Source organism: Monodon monoceros, unplaced genomic scaffold (genome assembly GCF_005190385.1).
Source record: "Monodon monoceros isolate NGI ecotype Baffin Bay Population unplaced genomic scaffold, NGI_Narwhal_1 Super_Scaffold_20, whole genome shotgun sequence".
NCBI lineage: Eukaryota > Metazoa > Chordata > Mammalia > Artiodactyla > Monodontidae > Monodon > Monodon monoceros.
Window position 1 is genome coordinate 99707816 of NW_021703777.1, and position 20389 is coordinate 99728204.

At 45.9% G+C, this 20389-nt stretch overlaps 1 protein-coding gene across 1 annotated transcript; it reads right to left on the bottom strand.

The window, feature by feature from the left end:
- Positions 1 to 19517: 19517 nt before the first annotated feature.
- DRD5 (dopamine receptor D5) lies at positions 19518 to 20171 on the bottom strand. The gene has a single exon (XM_029234715.1). It carries the CDS (start codon positions 20169 to 20171, stop codon positions 19518 to 19520), a length of 654 nt encoding a protein of 217 aa, XP_029090548.1.
- Positions 20172 to 20389: the final 218 nt, after the last annotated feature.

Genomic DNA, 20389 nt, shown 5'->3' on the forward strand with positions numbered 1-20389 from the left:
ATATGTAGAAGACCTAGAGACGCAGACATAAGAAGTAACTTCCCAGAAGCTGAGGCAGGGACTGCAAATTTAACACTGTTCAGTTGAAAAAAACAATGTTAAGAATGATTCTGAAGTTAAACCTAAGCTTGGAGAAAAGGAACACTGTGATTGATTAGTGATGTCTGCCACAGGTATAGAGTGAGAGTATCACAAATGCTTTATGTTTGCCAATCTTAGAAGAGATTTACCTGAAAGACAATGTATTAGGGTTATTCAGAAGAACAGGAAAATATATATATATGTATATATGTAATTTATTATGAGGAATTGGTTCACACAGTTACAGAGGTTGAGAAGTCCCACAGTCTGCCACAGGCAAGCTAGAGACCGAAGAAAGCCAAAGGCCTGAGAACCAGGGTAACAAGTGGTGTGAGTTCTACTCCAGGTCTGAAGGCCTGAGAAGAGAAGTGCTGATGGTATAAGTTCCAGCCCAAGGGCTGGAGATCAGTGTCCTAGCTCAGCCATCAGGCTGGGAGCAAATCCTCCCTTTCTCCACCTTTTAGCTCTATTCAGGCCCTCAGTAGATTGGATTCCCACCCACATTGGGAAGGGCAGTCTGCTTTACTCAGTCTACCAATTCAAATACTAATTCCATCCAAATTACCCTTGCAGACACACCCAGAAATAATGTTTAACCAAATATCTGGGCACCCCATGATCTGGTCAAGTTGACACACAAAATTAAACATCACAAGTCCACCGCTTGTCAACTTGGCACCTATACGCATCTCTTTAAATCATACTCAGACTCCAAACAAAGACCATAATGAGGTCATAAATCTGCCTAACATGATAGAACTATCCTATGTTCAACCAAAAGTTCACTAACCCCTTCTCCAGAAGAGGAGGTAAAGCCCTTGAGTGATGTTTGCTCTTCTCCTTGATTCTTCATAACTGAAATGCTATGAGGTAAAATTAACAATACTTAAGGACTATGATATAAAGTCAATACATCTTATGTTACATGGTGAGGAAATAAAAGAAAGAAAACGAAGATATTGTTAGATCTATAGAGAGAAATATAAACCTGTTCATAAAGTGAGGAAATACTCATGATAATTACAATCTTCATTCTGTAACTGGTCATATGGTCATAGTTGGTATTATCACTACCTCCTTCCACTTTTTGTATTCCCTTGGCCTTCAGCAAACACCTCAGCTGGTCCTGGTTCTTTATCTGGTAGGGTGACCCAAACCTTCTTTCCTGAAGGATCTGGGCCATTATTAATCCAGTGACAATTGGGTTGTTACAGTTTTTCATGACCCTTAATCACAGGGCTTGGTAATACTAATGACGCCCTAAGGGATCTCCTGTTTCCAGACGCTCTCCTTTACCTCCACTGTGGAACAGTCATCCAATTTCCCCTTGGTGGTCTGGATCAATCACACTAGACAGCTCAGTATGTCCCTTTTACTGTTTCCTTGTTGATTCAGAGGCACGAGGAGCCCAAAGTGACTGGGTGACAGTCTCAGTGGAATCATTATTGTACATCCTGGTGGAAGGATTCCTCCTCCTGGAACTCAGACTCCTAAGCCAGCAGAGCATAAGGCTGCAGGAACAGGAAACAAACAATTTGCTAGGGGGTCATTAGTGGTAATAGTGAGTGATACCACTCCCATTTCCACCCCTTGATTCCTGGACCCATGAATCTGTGCTATGGGAGAAACAGCACCATACTGGACACTGATTCAGAGCATACACAGCCTTATAGGGAACTTTGCCCCAGTTCTGCAAGGTATTGCCACCTAGCTTCAAAAGTCCATTGCAGCATTCTATGGAGCCAGCTGCTTCAGGATGGTAAGAACATGGTAGAACCAGTGAATTCCATGAGCATGAGCCCATTGCTGTACTTCTTTTGCTGTGAAGTGAGTTCCTTGATCAGAAGTAATTCTATATGGATATCATCATGGTGGATAAAGATTCCATAATTCCATGGGTGTATAGGAAACACTGTGCGCAGAGTAAACAAATCTGTGTCTAGAGTAATTTTCTATTCCAGTAAGGACAAAACACTGCCCCTTCCATGATGAAAGTGGTACAATGTAATCAACCTACCCCAGGTAGCTGGCTGATCACCTAGGGGAATGGTGCCATACTGGGGACTCAGTGTTAGTCTTTGCTGCTGACTGGTGGGGCACTCAGCCTTGGCTGTAGCCAGGTCAGCCTTGGTTAGTGGACGTCCATGTGGCTGAGCCCGTGTGTACCTCGACTCCTGCCACCATGGCCTCTTTGTTAATGAGCCCATCGGGAGATGACAAGGGTGGCTGGGGAAAGAGACTGACCGGAATCCACCAAACGGGTCATTCTATCAATTTGACTATTAAAGGTTCCCTCTGATGAGATCACCCTTTGAAGATCATTCACATGGGATACAAATATCTTCACACTTTTTGTCCATTCAGAGAGGTCTATCCACATACCTCTTCCCCAAATTTGCTTGTCACTGATCTTCCAATCACATTCCTTCCAAATCCCTGGCCACGCAGCTAGACCATTGACGACAGCCCATGAATTGCTACATAAGAACATGACTGGCCATTTCTCTTTCCAAGTAGAGTGAACAACCAAGCGCACTGCCCAAATTCTGCCCAGCAGTAGGGTTTCACTTCACCACTGTCCTTCAGCGATGTCCCAGAGAGGGGTTGTCGTGCTGCAGCTGTCCACTTTGGGGTGTTGCCTGCATATCACGCAGAACCGTCTGTAAACCAGGAAGAGAAGACTCTTCTCTTCCTCTGTCAACTGACTGTAGGGAACTCCTCATGGGGCCACTGGTGCAGACTGGGAGAGAGGAGGCAGCGCAGTCAGAGTGGGGACCATGCGCGTCTGGGCTACTTCATCATGTAACTTGTGTCTTCAGGGCCTGCTCAGGCCTGATCGCATATACACCATTTCCACTAGATAATAGAACTTATGGCTTAGTGGGTCAGATAACACCCAGTTCATGACTGGCAACTCAGGTCAAGTTGTAACTTGGTAGCCCACAGTCTAGTGTTCAGTTTCTACTAAGGCCAGTAGCAGACCAAGAGCTGTTTCACAAAAGGAGAGAAGTTATCCACAGAGGATGGCAAGGTTCTACACCAAATTCCTAAGGTCCTATGCTGGGATTCACTTATAGGGGCTGCCAAAGACTCCAAATAGCATCCTTCTCTGCCATTGAGACTTCAAGTATCATTGGATCTGGTGGCCCAAGTAACAGAGCACAGCAGCCTGGAGCTGGTGCAGAGCCTTATCTTGGGCCCCATTCAAAACTAGCAGCTTTTCAGTAGGTGGGCCAGAGTAATACACCCAAATGTAGAATATGTTGTCTCCAAAATCCCAAGAGGCACACTAGGCATTGTGCCTCTTTTTTGGTTGTAGGAGGAACAAGATGTAACAACTTATCCTTCACTTTGGAAGCAACATTTGACATGCCCCACACCACTGGACTCCTAGAAGTTTTACTGAGGCAGAAGGCACCTGAATTTTTCTCAGATTTATTTCCCACCCCTGACATGCAAATGTCTTACCAATAAGTCTAGAGTCCTTGCTACTTCTTGCTCACTGGGTCCAATAAGCACAATGTCATCCATGTAATGGACAGGTGTGATATCTTGTGGAAGGAAAAGACAACCAAGGTCCCTGTGAACTAAATTGTGACAAAGGGCTGGAGAAATGATAAACCCCTGAGGAAGGATAATGAAGTTGTATTGATGGCCTTGCCAGCTGAAAGCAAACTGCTTCCGATGGCCCTAACAGGTGTCAACAAAAAAGCATTTTCCAGATCAATAGCTGCATACCAGGTACCAGTGGATGTGTTCATCGCTCAAGCAATGAACCCACATCTAGTACAGCAGCTGCAATTGGAGTCACCACCTGATTAAGCTTATAATAATCCACTGTTATTCTCCAAGATCCATCTGTCTTCTGCACAGACAGGATAAGGAAGTTGAATAGGGGTGTGGTGGGAATCACCACCCCTGCATTTTTCAAGTCCTTCTTGGGGACAGTAATCTCTGCAGTCCCTCCAGGAATTTGGTATCGCCTTTGGTTTACTGTTTTCCTAGGTAGAGGCAGTTCTAATGGCTTCCTCTTTGCACCATAATAGTCTTCATTCCACAGGTCATGGAATCAACGTGGGGATCTGCTGATGTATATCTATCCCGATTTTGTGCTGAGAACTAGGAAGATAATCGCAGGGTGGGTAAGAGACCCACCGGACCCAGTTGTGAGATGGACCAGAGCTAAAACTCCATTGATCACCTGGCCTCCATAAGCTCCTACCCTGACTGGTGGACCACAGTGATGTTTTGGGTCTCCTCGACTTTATATCAGGGCAGAGCCCATCCAGTAGTCCCCAAAGGCTGATTATTCTCTTTCCTAATTTACAATTACCTTGGTAAACTTGTAGGTCACTTAAGGATAGGCTGGGAGAAAGATGAACAGGATAAGTTTTTGGTATTGTACCAGGATCTTTCTTCAAGGGGAACCAGCCTCCCCTTCATTCAAGGAATTCTGAGAATAGAATGAGAGGCTGTGTCTCTGTTTTTAGACTTCTGTTCACTTGGTCTAGAACTTTTCTGCTAACACGGATCAAGTAAGAATTTACTAGGCTTTCTATCTATTTCACTTCCAGGAACACCATGGTCAACTAGCCAATGCCATAAGGTCTATGCTAGTCAGGCTATTCTGACTGCAGCTTTGATTCTACTGCCAATTATGGTAACCCAGCCCACCTTGACTTTGGCAACTAAGTGCCAGCACTTGGCCGTGGTCACCCTAGGATCCAATTACTCCCATTGCATTTAGGTTTCCAATTCATTGACGGCAGTTCCCATTGTAAGGTCTTGTCTATAGAGAATAATCATTGAGCTCTTCAAGAATACTATATTTTTCAAACTATTGGTCAACTGTATGTCTTCTGGACCCTCCCAGTATGGATGAAGAGGTCTTAAATGACAAATCCACTCTAACTTACCAATCTCCCTAAAACCTTGAATCCCTACATTGAACAAAGGAAGGTCCAGCATTTCTAATTTGCCCACTGTGGGCCACCTTTTTCGTATCCATATTTCAGCCAACCAACCAAACTAACCATTGGAGCTCTTTCTAATTCCCTGAGCTACAACATTAATTGCAGATCTCTGCTGGGTCCATATTAGTAAGTTCAGCCTGATCCAACTTTATGGTCCTCCTACCATTATCCCACACATTTGACATCCATTCTGACACATGGTCCCCATATTTATGTCTGTTGAATTAGAAAACTCAAGCTGTTCTTTAGGAGTGTGGCACACCTCCATGGGCCACACTTGTACCTCACCTTTAGGGGCCTGCTGGGACTTGAGTCTAGAAGAAAGAGGGGTGGTGAGAGGCCGTTACAGTTTCCCAGGCAATGCAAGGTTAACCCCCTTGGGCAGAAATGCAAAGGCCAATACCACTGTGGGTGCAGAAGACACTACCCATTGGGGATGGGGAGGCTGCTTCTACTGGAGGTGGGAAGGTCACTTCTGCTGGGGATAGGGTGACCTCTTCCACTGGCACAGAAGACTCATCAGAATTTAGGGGCTTGATGTCCCTAGCTTCATCAAGGTCTGCCCACCTGTCCTCATCCCAACTTACAGGCTCACACTCCATGCCCTCACTTTAGCAGTAGACACCCTGTGAGGCTGGGAATTCAACGTGCACTATAATCCAGCTGGCCACAGGATGAGACTTTGTGTTTGGCTTTCAGCGATCTCAGTCCTGCAGCTACAGGAGATAAGGGTCTCCTTCAGGGCACACACAGAAGCTTTTAGGTCATTTATATAGTGCTTGAGCTGGGAATTCAAATCCCTAAACTCATCCTTTTCTTTCATGCCAGCCTACCTCATTATAATCGTTTTCAAAAAAATGTTCAAAAGAATCATATACAGTCACCCCACTCTTTGCTTGTTGTAAGTGGTTGATGAGGAGAATCCAATGGAAATATTTGACATATCTCCATTGCCGGATCATGCATGGACAACCATTGCTCTCTTTACTACTGGAGATAGAGTCATTAGCATCTTTAAATCTAATCAGATCTGAGGGCCAATTCCAGAAACCCCAGAACCAATTCAAACAACTCATCCTTAAAATTCTGTTTATTGAGAACTACTCCGGGTACCAAAACCTATATTCATCAGGGTTCTCTGGAAGAAGAGAACCAATAGCATAAATATAGAGATTTATTAAGAGGAATTGGCTCACATGATTATAGAGGCTGAGAAGTCCCACAATCTGCTCTCTGCAAGCTAGAGACCAAGGAAAGCTAGTGGTGTAATCCCAGTCAGAGTCCAAAGAACTGAAAGCCAGGAATATCGATGACATAAGTTCCAGTCTGAGGGCAGAAGAAGACCTATGCCCCAGTTCAGTCAGTCAGGTTGAATGAATTCTCCCCTCTTTTGCCCTTTTGTTCTATTCAGGCCTTCAACAGACTGGATGATGCCCACCCACATTGAGGAGGGCAGTCTTCATCACAGTCCACAGATTCACATGCTAATCTCATCCAGAAACACCCTCACAGAAACAATGTTTAAACGAATATCTGGGCACCCCAAGACCAGTAATTTTTGACACACAAAATTAACTGTCACAGGTCGTGAGTTCACCATTATTCAAAGTCACAAGTAAACTTCGGTTGATTACTTGCCTTGACAGTTGAGGAAATCTAAGTGTCAATTTGGGAGGAAGTTGTTAGGAGTAGATGTTGGCAGTATACTTAAGGGCTCTTCCAACCCTTCTGTGCTAGCATCGTTTGGGTGGAAACACTTGCAGCCTAACATTATAGTACATGCCTTATGGTTTGGGTGCTTCCCTATACTTGCCTCCAGAGTGAAACAAATGCAAAGTACTTGAATTTAGTATGTCACAGTAGAAAGAGTTTGGCCAGAGGGGAAAAAAGCCCTGGACCTATCAACACCATTGGAATCCGTTCAGCCATAATCCCTTCCGTATTTCTGATCATCCTTGACAAAATAGGCCTTAGCCAAAACTTGAGTTCTGATTTTCCTTTCCTACAGAATATTCTTTCATCACTGGGCCTCTCCTTTGGTTGATTGCCAGCTCAATGCACCATACCATCCAGCTTTGGTTCGGCCAGAAATTTTGGACAGTGTTTGTCAATATGGAGAGAAAATGATATGTGGGTACAAAAAGTGGCTGAAACCCAAAAAAAGCCAAATTTGGCTTAAAAAGAAATATTAGCTTTTGGGTGTTCTCTTTCATTTTTAGACTTGAGTATTTAGTCACTCCGTGTTTATTACGTACCTGCCATATACCAGGCACTGAGGATACGTCAGTGAGCAAGAAAACACACTGCCTTTGCCTGCATTAGCTCATGTCTCCACAGGAGATGGAAAATCACAGAAGTGTTAACAGGAAAGTGTCATCAGCACTTGGGGGAGGAGGGACACAGTGATATTGGAACATGCAACAGGACCACCTTATCTGGGGTTGGAGTGAGAGATGAGAATCAGAAAGTCTTCCCAAAATAATGATACAAGTGGAATGAGAAAGAAGACTATCAGGCAACAGACCAGGAATCATTTTTACATTCTACAGTTGAACAACATTAAGAAATTTTTTGAAAAAGAAAACAATAAGACACCCAAAATCTCATATGTTTCATTCTCCCCAACACTGTCATTTTAATTTTTATACGTCTCTGTCCTTTTCTGGTCTATTATTTATCCTGTTATAATCACAGAATATATAAAGCACAACTCACAACTCTTATCTATCTTCTGTTTTTTCCATTTTATATTAAGTCAAATGCATCATCTCAATTTTCAGGCCTTTTGCTCGTATTCTACTATCCACTGCAGTGAACTCTTCATGTGCAGAGTTGTTTTTTAGATACTGAAAGATAATGGGGAATGGTGAGTCAGAGAGATGAGCATTTCCATGAGCCCGGGGACACAGGCTCTAGTGCTTTGCTGAAAGGTACTAACCATTTATAGCACCCTGTATCCATTCATGGACCCTAAAGGAATCTCCTCGAATTAACAGACCTCCTGTCCTAATTCTTGCTGAGGTCTTAGAGATTAGGTCCTGGTCTTACTATTTTATCTATTCTCCCTTCTCCAAGCCATGGAGGTTGACATTTTTTCTTTTCAAGTTCACTGAAAGAAAAGTAACTCATCCAACTTCTGGCTCTGGTTAAGATGAAATAAGCACATTCCACCCCTTTCACTGATTATAACTAAAAGCCCTGGATATAATATGTAATACAAGTATACAAGAACTCTCAAAATAAATTATAGCAGGCAAATTGACAAGGGAAATCAAAACTTGAAGAACAACCAATTTGGGAGTGAGAATTTTGCATTTTTTCCTCCCATATCTCTTGGCTTATACTCCTGAACAGACAATTCCCAGAACTGCCCAATAAGCACTGGCAGAAAAAGCTCTAAGAGAAATCCTCCCTATCTGGCCAGAGGGACAGAAGTGGTAACTGGCCACGTGGGGAAAAGAATACAGTAGGTGTGAAAGAGTCACCTTTAAAAGTGTAAAAATCTCTCCCTTTTTTTTTTGGCCCTGAGACATCAGCCGTGAAGCTGAACTCCTAGGATTGTGGCAGCACTGGTAGCCACATAGACACCAAAAATCTAAGAAAAGTAATCTTCTCTCTGATAACAGGAACAGGCAAAATGGGCCTCTGTGGTCTGAAGATTGTGGGGGAATGCCAGTTATGTTTTCTTTATTTTTTTTTTCTATTAATGTTTTGCCCCAGGTGCAAACCCATTTGTGAAGCTTAACACAATGGGGAGGCTATATCCTTGCATTTCTAGCCAAAATACCAGAAGTGACAACTGGAAACTGGAGATTATTGGGGAAATCACAGTGAGGAGCCAGCTGAAGAAAGGGATGCTCTGAATCTATGTATGAAGTCCTGGGCTCACCCCTGAGCACCACATCAGGGAACTGACCAGAAGCAATGTAGAAAAAACTTTGAGAAGTGAACTACAAGTTAGACCACCACGTGGGCCCAGACCAGCCCCTGGGTGGTACACACACAGGGCAGACCCAGGTAGCACTGCAAAAACTTTGAAAGTTAAACTGAAAATGGAAATACTGTCCACAGAATGTGGGTCAGGACTTGCAGTCTGAACATAACTAGGTTGATTGCCTGCTTTTAAAAAATTGTCCAGAAAGCTTTAATAGGACACAGAGCTTCATGGTATAATATTCAAAATGCCCAAGATATAATTTAAAATTACTTGACCTATGAAGAGCTAGGAAAACCTCAGCAACACTCAAGGGAAATAACAATCAACAGATGTCAATCCCAAATGACTCCGATTTTTTTTGTTTTACATCTTTATTGGAGTATAATTGCTTTACAATGGTGTGTTAGTTTCTGCTGTATAACAAAGTGAATCAGCTATATGCATACATATATCCCCATATCCCCTCCCTCTTGTGTGTCCCTCCTACCCTCCCTATCCCATCCCTCTAGGTAAAATGACCCCAATTTTATGGCTCCTTTAAAGTAACTATTATAGTCCTGCTCTTTGAAATAAGGGAAAACACTCTTGAAATCAATGGAAAGATAGTTCTCAGCAAAGAAATTAAAACTATTTCTAAAAATTGAAAATATAGAACTGAAAAACACAATAACTGAAAAGTAAAATTAACTTTAGAGCATTAGTAGCAGAATGGAGATGACAGGGGAAAAGATCAGTGAACTTAAAAGCAGATCAATAGAAATTACTCAATCTGAACAACGAGGAGGAAAAGAGTGAAAAAATGAACAATACCAAGTAATGGCAAGTATGTGGGGCATTTGGAACTCCCCTACATCACTGGTGGGAACTATAAACAGGAACAGCCTCTCTAGAATGGTGATCAAAGAAAACATCTAAAGCATGTTTCCTAATATTGAGCTCATGAGCTGAACGTGTGCACCAAGCCCAAACTTCTCACCACCCCCCACCCCACACACACTGACACATTTTCTCTCCCACCTACTCATGGGGCCAGGGCATTCATGCATGGAGGGACAGAGAGTGTGTAGGTCGTGTGGCAAGTCAATTCCTGATACAGAGAAAACAGTGACACTGATAAAGATCCCCTCCTTGACCAAACTTTAGTCAGTCTCCTCTGAGCACTCTTCTTGACTAGACCTTGTCCTTGGCCTGCAGATCCCAGTTTTAGCAAGAATCCTGCCAAGTCAGTTTAATGAGAATACCCCAACCTTTGATATCTAATCAAGGTCCTCTTCCCCCATCTTTCATATCCAATCAAGCTCCTCTTTTCCCTGCTCTTGTTACCTAACCAAGTCCATCTTAGTAATTTCCATCCACTGACTCCCTCACCCTGCCCATTGGCTATAAATCCCTAGCTGCCCCCATTTTATTCAAGTTGAGCTCAATCTCTCTCCCCTATTCAATAGTCTTAACCGCTATTGCGATAGTCTTGAATAATGTTTTCCTTGCCTGCTTAACTCCATCTGGTGCAATTTTCCTTTGGCAATCCTCACAGCTTTAAACCCATATATTTAATCCAATCAGAGAAGTTGAACCAGACTTCCCTGTTGGCGCAGTGGTTAAGAATCTGCCTGCCAATGCAGGGGACACAGGTTCAAGTCCTGGCCCTGGAAGATCCCACATGCTGCAGAGCAACTAAGCCCTTGCACCACAACTACTGAAGCCTGAGCTCTAAAGCCCGTGAGCCACAACTACTGAGCCTGCGTGCCACAACTACTGAAGCCCACGTGCCTAGAGCCTGTGCTCCGCAACAAGAAAAGCCACCACAATGAGAAGCCCATGCGTGGCAACAAAGAGTAGCCCCTGCTTGCTGCAACTAGAGAAAGCCCATGCCAGCAACGAAGACCCAATGCAGCCAAAAAATAATTAATTAATTTTAAAAAAGAAAATGAAAAGTTGAATCAGTGAATGTCAGATTCTCCATTTCCCCAAGAAAACTTCACTTGGGGGAAGAGTGAGTAAAAAGGGCAGAGAAGTTCCTGTTTAAGACAGTGGCTGGTCCATACACAGGGCCAGATGGAGATGAAAGTCTTACAGAGGATAACTTCTCAGTACAGCTAGAGTCATTCAAGATACAGCTTCCATCTTTGGAGTGAAGACAGGAAAGGGAACTCAAGGTTCTGGGCCTCTGACAATGAGGTGGCAAGTGTATCTATAATTCTCAACTCCAAATGGACAGGCAGTTTGGGAAACTTTATAAGTAATTCAGCCCTGGAAGGCTGCCCTGCAAAAAAATCCTTAGCCAGGTATTCATTGGTCAATCCACCAGCCAATCACCAGCAAGCAAGGAAGGTGAGACAAAGTCAGTGATTGGCCAGGCTTGGGTTCCCTCAGCAGGAATTGACTCTGCTCTCCCAGCACTGGCTAGAGTCACCTATGGGCCCTTGAGAGATTAGGAAGCTGAAATTATCAAGAAGCACAGGACTCAGTGGAAAAATATCTCCCCAGTTTTTATTTTCTAGTGAGACTGAGGTAGAGGTGTTTGCACAGAGCATTAGGGATGTTTTCCTTATAACGAAGGTTCACTCATTTAGAAACAGGTCACAGGGTGGGCATTCCATCCTAAACATTTATAGTCACAAGGGTACGTGTACTTGAAGGGATTATGTAAGTGCGTGAATGTGTCTGTGTCTGTTTTAAACACATGAAACATTCCTCTTATGTTACTGCATATGTTCACCTGCTCTGGGCATTATCAACTGGTGCTTATCTAGAAAAATGAAGAACTGCTCCAAGAGAGAGGGGGCCATGTCTGTTTGACTCTACACTGTATCCAGATAGCATCGAATCTGGCACATAGCAGGTGCACAATAAATATTGGTTGAACGAACAAATGAATGAATGGGTAGTGTAGTAGACAGAAAAATAGCCCCCAAAGATACCCAGGGACTAATCCCCAGAACCTGTGAATACGTTACCTTGCATGGCAAAAGAGACTTTGCTGATGTGGATAAGTTACAGAGCTTGAGATGGGGGAATTAGGCAAATCCAATGTGATCACAATGGTCCTTATAAGAGGGAGGCAGGAGGGTCAGAGTCAGAGAAGGAGATGTGATGGTGGAAGCAGAGAGTGGAGAAAGAGAGATAGAGAAAGACATAGAAAGAGAGGGGTGGGGAGAGAGATTTGAAGATGCTACACTGGTGGCCTTGAAGATGGAGGAAGGACTCCTGAGCCAAGGAATGCAGGTACCTCTAGACGCTAGAAAAGGAAAGAAAAATGATTCACCCCTACAGACTCCAAAAGGAATTCAGCCTTGCCAACATACTGATTTTATCATTTCTGACCTCCAGACCTATAAGACAATAAATATGTGTTGTGCTAGGGCACTAAGTTTGCAGTGATTTGTTACATACAGCAGCAATAGGAAACTCATACAGTTAGCCCAGAGCAGCTGTCTCCACAGTGAGATATGAGTAAGCAGAGCACAAGACAATTCATTGGGATCTAAGGAGAAAATATGACAAAGGATCTATATTCATCTTTCTTCTTGAAGTAAATATTACTGGACTTATTTTACGTGGTTCAAACACCATCCCTAACCCAGACTGGCCATTAGTTAGATTACATGTCTTGGCTACTTCTCCTCGCAGATGTTTTTTGGTTTTTGTTTTTTGTGGGTTTTTTTGCGGTACGCGGGCCTCTCATTGTTGCAGCCTCTCCCGTTGCGGAGCACAGGCTCCGGACGTGCAGGCTCAGTGGCCATGGCCCACGGGCCCAGCCGCTCCGCGGCATGTGGGATCTTCCCGGACCGGGGCAAGAACCCGTGTCCCCTGCATCGGCAGGCGGACTCTAAACCACTGCGCCACCAGGGAAGCCCCTCGCAGATGTTTTGAAGAACTTCTCTCTTCCTCTTCTCAGAATTTCAAGATTCGTGATTTTTAATGTAGCACATGTAACCCTTCTGTCTATTTCTGTTACATAGTAGGCCCCAGAAAGGTTGTGTTTATTGGAGGGAGGAGCAAATGAAAGAGTGTAAATGTAGTGACAGGAGCACCAGCCACCCACCTAGACCATGATGTTGAAGGTCACACCCGAAGGATAAAGGGCAGTGAACAGTAAGAATCCCAGGTCTGGACTTCATGGAGCAGAGCTGCTATTACAGTCCTGAACTGTCTAGCAATAACCTTTGCTGGTGAGAGTCAAAACTTCTTTCTTGTTTAAGCTACTCTTATTTGGGGTTTCTCTTCCTCATGACTAAACCTAAACTCAATTCATACGGGTCATGACAGGAAATAGCCCAAGGCAAATGAGAACATATGAAGCAAATCTAATCATTTAGACACTCAGCAGGGTGTTTCTCTAGGGCACAGGTGCCTCCGGGTTCAGGGAGCATGAATTTATATTCATGTCGTGTAGTTACTGCAGCTTCTCTGTAGTCTTGGAGCTGTCTGTGGTGCTGACCCGGGTTTTCCGCCTAAGAATACTAATTTCTCTTCTTTACAAGTTTGCAAAATACTTTCACATTATCACTTATGATGCTGGTGGTAACTTGCGAAGGAAATTTTAATGGATTCATTTCATTTCATCCAAACCCTGTTCTTCCAGCTCCAAGCCCAGCAAAGTTTAGTTCTCCTGTCACTGCACTACAGGAGCTCAGCAATTTGGCCCCAGCCCCTTGTCTCCAGGAGACATGGCTGGGACCATGACTCTGACATGCATCCCTCCCTGTGTGTACCATACATGTATATTCATCCCTTCTGCTCTGACTGCCTGACACATACTGATCTGTGGTAGATTGTAGCATTAACAGCTCCGATGAATCATGCTTCCTGGTGTGCATGATTATGTAATCCCCTTGTGTAATCCCCTACTGCTTTGAGTCTGGACTTGGCCGTGCAACTTTCTTTGGCCACTGAGACATCAGAAAATGTGATATGAGCAGAAGCTTGATGAGCACTTTTGCTCCAGCTCTCTCCCTCTTAGAGTGCTAATATCATCATGTGTGGGAGCCCAATCTAGCCTCCTTGAGGATGAAAGGCCATGTAAAGGGAGAGGCCCAGCTGTATCCACTGTTGCAGCTAAGCCCAGATCCGGTGACCCTCCAGCTGAATGTGGCTGTATGAGTGAGTCCCAGAAAAAATAGCAGGAGAACCACCCAACCAATTCACAGAATCACCAGAAATAAATGATCATTGCTTCAAACTGCCAAGTTTTGGCATTGCTTGTCATGCTAGACAGACCATGTGGGAGACCCCCTAGAGAGGGCAATGCCCGAGGTGCCCCTGCTATTCCATAGGTTGCCATGTCCTGTCTCACCAACCAGGCCATGAAACTTCCCCAAAGTGGGGGACAGAGCGTTCCTGCCATTACCCAGAGACAGGAATAGGGTAAGGAGAGTGAGATGCAAAGCTTAAGGAAGTGCTCACTGCTCGCCTGCCTGTTGTCACATGCTCCTTCCGTGCAGTGGGTGGAGAGAGCGCAGGGATTAAGGCCACCTTCAAATTCAGCGTGGGTCCCTCTGGCTGGGTGATCGCGGGTGAGTCTGTGGACCCCTCCCCAGTTCAACTGCCTCATCTCTTTAATGGGCAGGCTGGAAGGACCTCACGGGGGTATTGTCAAGGTAAACCTCTGAAGGCACTTTGCTAGTTCCAAAGAGCATTCAAGTGTGTTGCATGATGAAAACACTTCTTGTGGGGCTTTCAGCCCTGCAGGCCCTTGATCAGCCCTAAATGTGAGGACCGCCACCACCCCCAACAGAAAACACCACCCCTGGACTCGCTGTGTAAACACCTAGTTGCTCAGTGGCATCACCCGAGCCTGGCATGTGTGTGCGTGTGTGTGTGTGTGTGTGTGCGGAGACCAAGGTCGGGAGAGACATCGACATTTATTGAACACCTACTTCGTGCCCAACACTGGTCTAGGCTGAGAAGGAGACCAAGCCTTGTGGGAACAAGACCAGAGGAGTCTCAGCTCTCGTCGCTGTTGGCTTTCAGGACGATGTAGTTCTACCTAAGCTAGAAACCTCAAAGTCTTCTTAAAATTTATCAAACCGCAGAGTTCTTTTAAAAAGGAGGAAAGGGGGCTTCCCTGGTGGCGCAGTGGTTGAGAGTCCGCCTGCTGATGCAGGGGACGCGGGTTCGTGCCCTGGTCCGGGAAGATCCCACATGCCGCGGAGCAGCTGGGCCCCGTGAGCCATGACCGCTGAGTTGCGCATCCGGAGCCTGTGCTCCGCAACGGGAGAGGCCACAACAGTGAGAGGCCCGCGTACCGAAAAAAAAAAAAAAAAAAAATGAGAAAAGGAAAGGAAAAAGAACGACACGAAAATAATCTCAGTGTTACACGAACTCATTTAATCCTCACCCAGAACGTTGGGGTTAAGTTACCCATTTCTCAGGCAAAGAAACTGAAGCTAGGAGAGGTGCTCAAATTCAGACAATTAAGAAAGGGGAAGCTAAAAGCTGAACTCAAGACTGTGGCGCTTCAAAGCCTAGGTAGTGTGGCTTTGCGACAGGCAGCTGGGATGTGGAGTTAGGGCCTCTCAGGGCCAAATAATCCTTTGTGGTGGGAGGCTGTCCTGCGCACCGTAGGAAGTTTAGCAGCATCCTTGACCTCAGCCCTTAGATGGCAGTGATCTCAGGTGGCCTCAGCCTGCGGTGGCTTGAAACATGATTTCAGTTCCCGGCCAGAAATTGAAGTCGGGCTGCGGCAGCGAGAGCGCTGAATCCCAGCCACTAGACCAGTGGCCAGTGACAAGGCTCTGGCCTGTCGGCTCTGTAGAAATTAATTTCCACAAAGAGACAGAAAGCAGTGAAACAAGTAAAGTGTTTATTAGGAGGAAAAAGGATACGTGTGAGTAGACACACAGTCAGGCTCAGTGTCTCGCCCTTGTGGTAGTTTGAATCACTTCTATGGGGCATTTCTTCCAGGTTTCCTCGGCCTGGTCATCTTGCTTTGCCTGGCTCTGAGTCTGTATTTGGTATAACTCAGGGTCCTCCCCATGTGCACGCACGTCTCTTAGCCAAGGTGGATTCTAGTGAAGAGGCCTATGGTTAAGTTGACATCACCTACTACGGGATGACACCCCCAAATTTTGGCCCCCGAGGAGCCTTTCTGTGCATGTGTAGCCTTGACCTCGAGAATGAGAAATCCGTGGTCTCTTTATCTCTTATCTGGGCAGAGCTCAGCACCTCTTGCTCCAGCTATTATCTTCATCTTGGAGTATCTGTCCACAGGGGACCGACTCCAGCTGCTCAGCCTGGGGCCCATCTATCTCCTCAGCGGGAGCACCTCACACTCAATTGTGGCAACCAAAAAATGTTTCCAGACACGGCCAAATGTCCCCTGGGAGAGAAAATTGTCTCCATTGAGAACCACAGGCCTAGGTAAAAACCCTGGTTCCACCACTTACTAGTCATCTAACCTTGGAAAACCAACTTAACCTCTCTGTGCCTCAGTGTTTGCATCTGTAAAATGGAAAAATAGTAGTACATGTGGTTAATGTGAGGATCAAATAGGGATTAGGAAAGTACCTGGCCAAAATATGGGCTCCTTTTTTCACTGCTGCCTCCCCTCCAAACACAAAGGAGCACCAGGGCAGGGACACAATGAACATCAGCTTACACAAGCATATAGGAATGCGTCAGTTAACCAGCTAATGAACAGATGAGCGAGGAGTATTCTGATACAGGCATCAGTGCGTTTGCTGAGTGCCATGCCTCAGCAGCCCCTCTCACCACCTCAGGGCAGATAAGGAAGACGCAATGGGCAGGCTCTCCGGTTCAAGTCCAGCTTGGCCACTCACGAGCTATGTGACCCAGGGCTAGTTACTTAGCTTCCCAGTGCCTTCACTCCCCCATCTGTAAAATGGGGGTAACAAAAGTGCCTGCCTTGCAGGGTTGCAAGGATTAAATGAATCCGTACATGCGCAGCCCGGGCACAGAATGAGTCTCTACAGTGCCTGCCTTTGCTGTTAGCATTAACCCTCCACAGCCCTGTACCCACACCGGCCACCCTTCTCTCTCCCAACGCGCCCCACACACTCCCGTGTCCAGGCCTCTGCACTGGCCACTCCCTCTGCCCAGAGCACTCCTCCCCCTGGACACTGGTGTCGCCCTGAGCCTTCCTTCTCCATCTGTGTCTCTCTTCTTCATGCCTCTTGCTTGACTTCCCTAAATCAAATGGCAGCCACATCACTCCACTCCCTCTGTTTTATTTTGCGTCACATCAGCATCGCTGCCTGACATGACATTTCAGAGTCTGGATGGCGTAATACACTGTGGTACAGCACAGTATCATAGTGTTCGTTTGCTGTCTCTCTCCCACTGAAATATAAGTTCCCAGACCTCAGAGTAATTAATTGGCAACTATATTCCTAGAAGAGTGCCTAGCACGTAGTAGGTATAAATAATTGTAATGAATGATGAGTGATATTGTGCAGAAGGCATTCCCCAAATCCTCACATAACCCATGTTTCCTAACACAGAAATTATCCGAACTGGGGCCGAGAACAACGTTTGCCACCAAAAAACTTTTCTTGTAACAACCTGTCTTTTAGAATAGAAGAGTTGCATTTTAGAGATTTTTCAGATCAATTAGAGTTTCTGAAACTATGTTCCCTGAAACTGTGATCTCCAAAGAGAGAGTAATAAGGAATTGTACCAAACAAGTATTCACAAGGTCGAAGACATTGGAGAACAATGCAGAATTCTCTCCTGCTTGGGGAGTCACGATGCACAGGAAAAGTTCTAAGAAGCCCTGTAGAAAACAGATATTGTACCTCGGTTTGCCGAATTTATTTCGCCCTAGACCCTATGCACTAATATTTGCATCGTGAAACACGATTTGGAAAACTGTGCTCTAGTATAAGTCTTTCAATTTACAGAGGCAGACAGAAACTGAGACCCAGAGAGGTGAGTTGACTCATTCGAGGTCACACAGCTATCTCCTGAATCTCAGAGCAGGGCGCTTTTCACTGCCCCTGATGTTTCCCTAATGGTCCACTTAGCAATCAGCTCACAAGAGGTAAAAATGGAACACTAGACCTCAGATTCCCATATCAATCTGACTAAATCATATATGAAAACTGATGTATCAAATAGGATTCGCTTTCAATCTCACCATACCAGAAAGTCAGTTATTCATTTAGTAGCTGTTTATTAAGCATTATGTGTCAGGCACTGCGCATTTTGCAGTGAGTAAGACCTGGTTGTTCAGGAGACTGACAATAAAATTCTCCCTAAAGAGACCAAAACTGATTGAACCATCCTTGAGAAGCCTGCTTCAAAGTAGGGACCTGTACGAAATTACATATTCACATTTCATTTGCTTCCATTAACAACGCTCACATCTAGATCTAATGGTAATAATATGCTCTGGTCTGGAGTGGCTCTGGAACTAAGTGCTCCCCTTTGCTGCGCCGACTGCACAGAAGAAAAACAAAAAGACTGGAATTCATTGGGCTTTTTCGTCGATTTTCCAATTTCAAGTTCATTCAAATATCATCTCTGGCTCCTGCATTTTAGTTAAAATGCATTCCCTCACTTCCTATTGTCTACAAATGAAAATGCCTATTTAAAAATTGGCTTTGTCTTTTGTTTTTTTTGTTTTTGTTTTGTTTTGTTTTTGCGGTACGCGGGCCTCTCACTGTTGTGGCCTCTCCCGTTGCGGAGCACAGGCTCTGGATGCACAGGCCCAGCAGCCATGGCTCATGGGCCCAGCCGCTCCGCAGCATGTGGGATCTTCCCGGGCCGGGGCACGAACCCGTGTCCCCTGCAACGGCAGGCGGACTCTCGACCACTGCGCCACCAGGGAAGCCCTGGCTTTGTCTTTTGAAAGCATATCAACTCACACATTTCAAAGCCCTTCAGAAAACACGGTAGATCAAAAGCCATGTAACTTTCAAACATTATAGATTTGAGGTCGAGAAGGACCAGGTGATTATTTTATATGATCTTTTCAATGAACTGATAGCATCTGTCTAGGAACCAGGAGAATTGTTTTATGTCATGTAATTAGAAAAAGAAGATTCCAAATGAGAAAAAAAAAAAATGGAATTCCAGGCTTGAGAAGTCCATATTTGATGTTGTGGCATGAAGCCAGCTTTCAGCACAGACTCAAGATGTGTGTATCTAATTTTTTTAAATTCTGAGATATCAGAAACTCTTCAAATTCTCTTGCCCCTGTGTGTACCTTTAAGGCCAAACTGACTGTAAAGAAAATAAATGGGTGCTTCCAGACCCAGCCAAAATCTTTCCTGCTTTTAAGGATGTTCTCATGGCTTCTCTAGGAGCCATCCTGAAAACCAATCTGGCAAAGCAACGATAATCACCCCATAGAATACATAATTTGTGTCTGTTCGACACCAGAACAAATCAGGAAGAATTCCTCAGCTGTAGCAAAGACACAGAGCAAGGAGAAACTGCAGAAACACAGGCCACAGGAAGCAAGATACAGGAAAGCCACACACACTTCCATCAGCGCTACACACACATTGAACCTTATTGCTTAAAAATCAGCCCAAACACAAATAAGTCACTGAACAATCTATTCATTTAGAAGGGGAGGGGAGGGCTTCCTCTGGCTCCCCGGCTTCCTCCCAGGGCGTCCCGTTGACCAGGTTAGATGGTGGGTCCACCCCACCCCAGGAGTCCATCTTGTCCCTGTGCCAGTGGAGCTGGACTGGGATGAAGGAGATGAGGATGGACAAGGTCCACGCCAGGCCGACCATGACCAAGGCCACACGCTGCGTCATCTTGCACTCGTAGCAGAAGGGCCTGGAGGCGGCCCAGGAGCGGCCCACGCTGATGACGCACATGTTCAGGATGCAGGCGGTGGAGCACGTGATGTCGAAGGCCACCCAGATGTCGCAGAAGGCCCCAAAAGGCCAGTAACCGGCCACCTCGGCGACCGCCTTCCAGGGCATGACCAGCAGCGCCACGAAGAGGTCAGACACAGCCAGAGACACAATGAAGACGTAGGTCATCCTGGCGCGCAGGTGGCGACTGCGCGCGATGGACGCGCACACCAGCACGTTGCCCAGCAGGGTCCAGACGATGAGCAGGGTCAGGAGGCCGGCCGTGACCACTTGCGCTGGCCCCAGCAGCGTCACCCCCTCCGAGGCCCCCACGGCGCCCCCCTGCGCCAGCTTCTGCTGCCGGGACCGCGCCCGGTAGGCGGTGCCGTTTCGCCCCGGCGGCAGCATATCAGGTTCGGCGGCACAGGCTGGCTGCGCGCGGTCCCAACTTCTGCCCTGCGTTCACCGGGCGGCCCCATCGGGTACCCGGGGGCTGGTACCCCGGGACCCGCGGCTAAGGGATCCCCGAGCTTCGGGGGGCGCTCACCGTGCGCTGCGCCGGGGCCCCGGGGCGCGCCGGCACCCCTCTTGCCTCCTCGACCGCCACCGGGTCCGTGGCCGCGTTG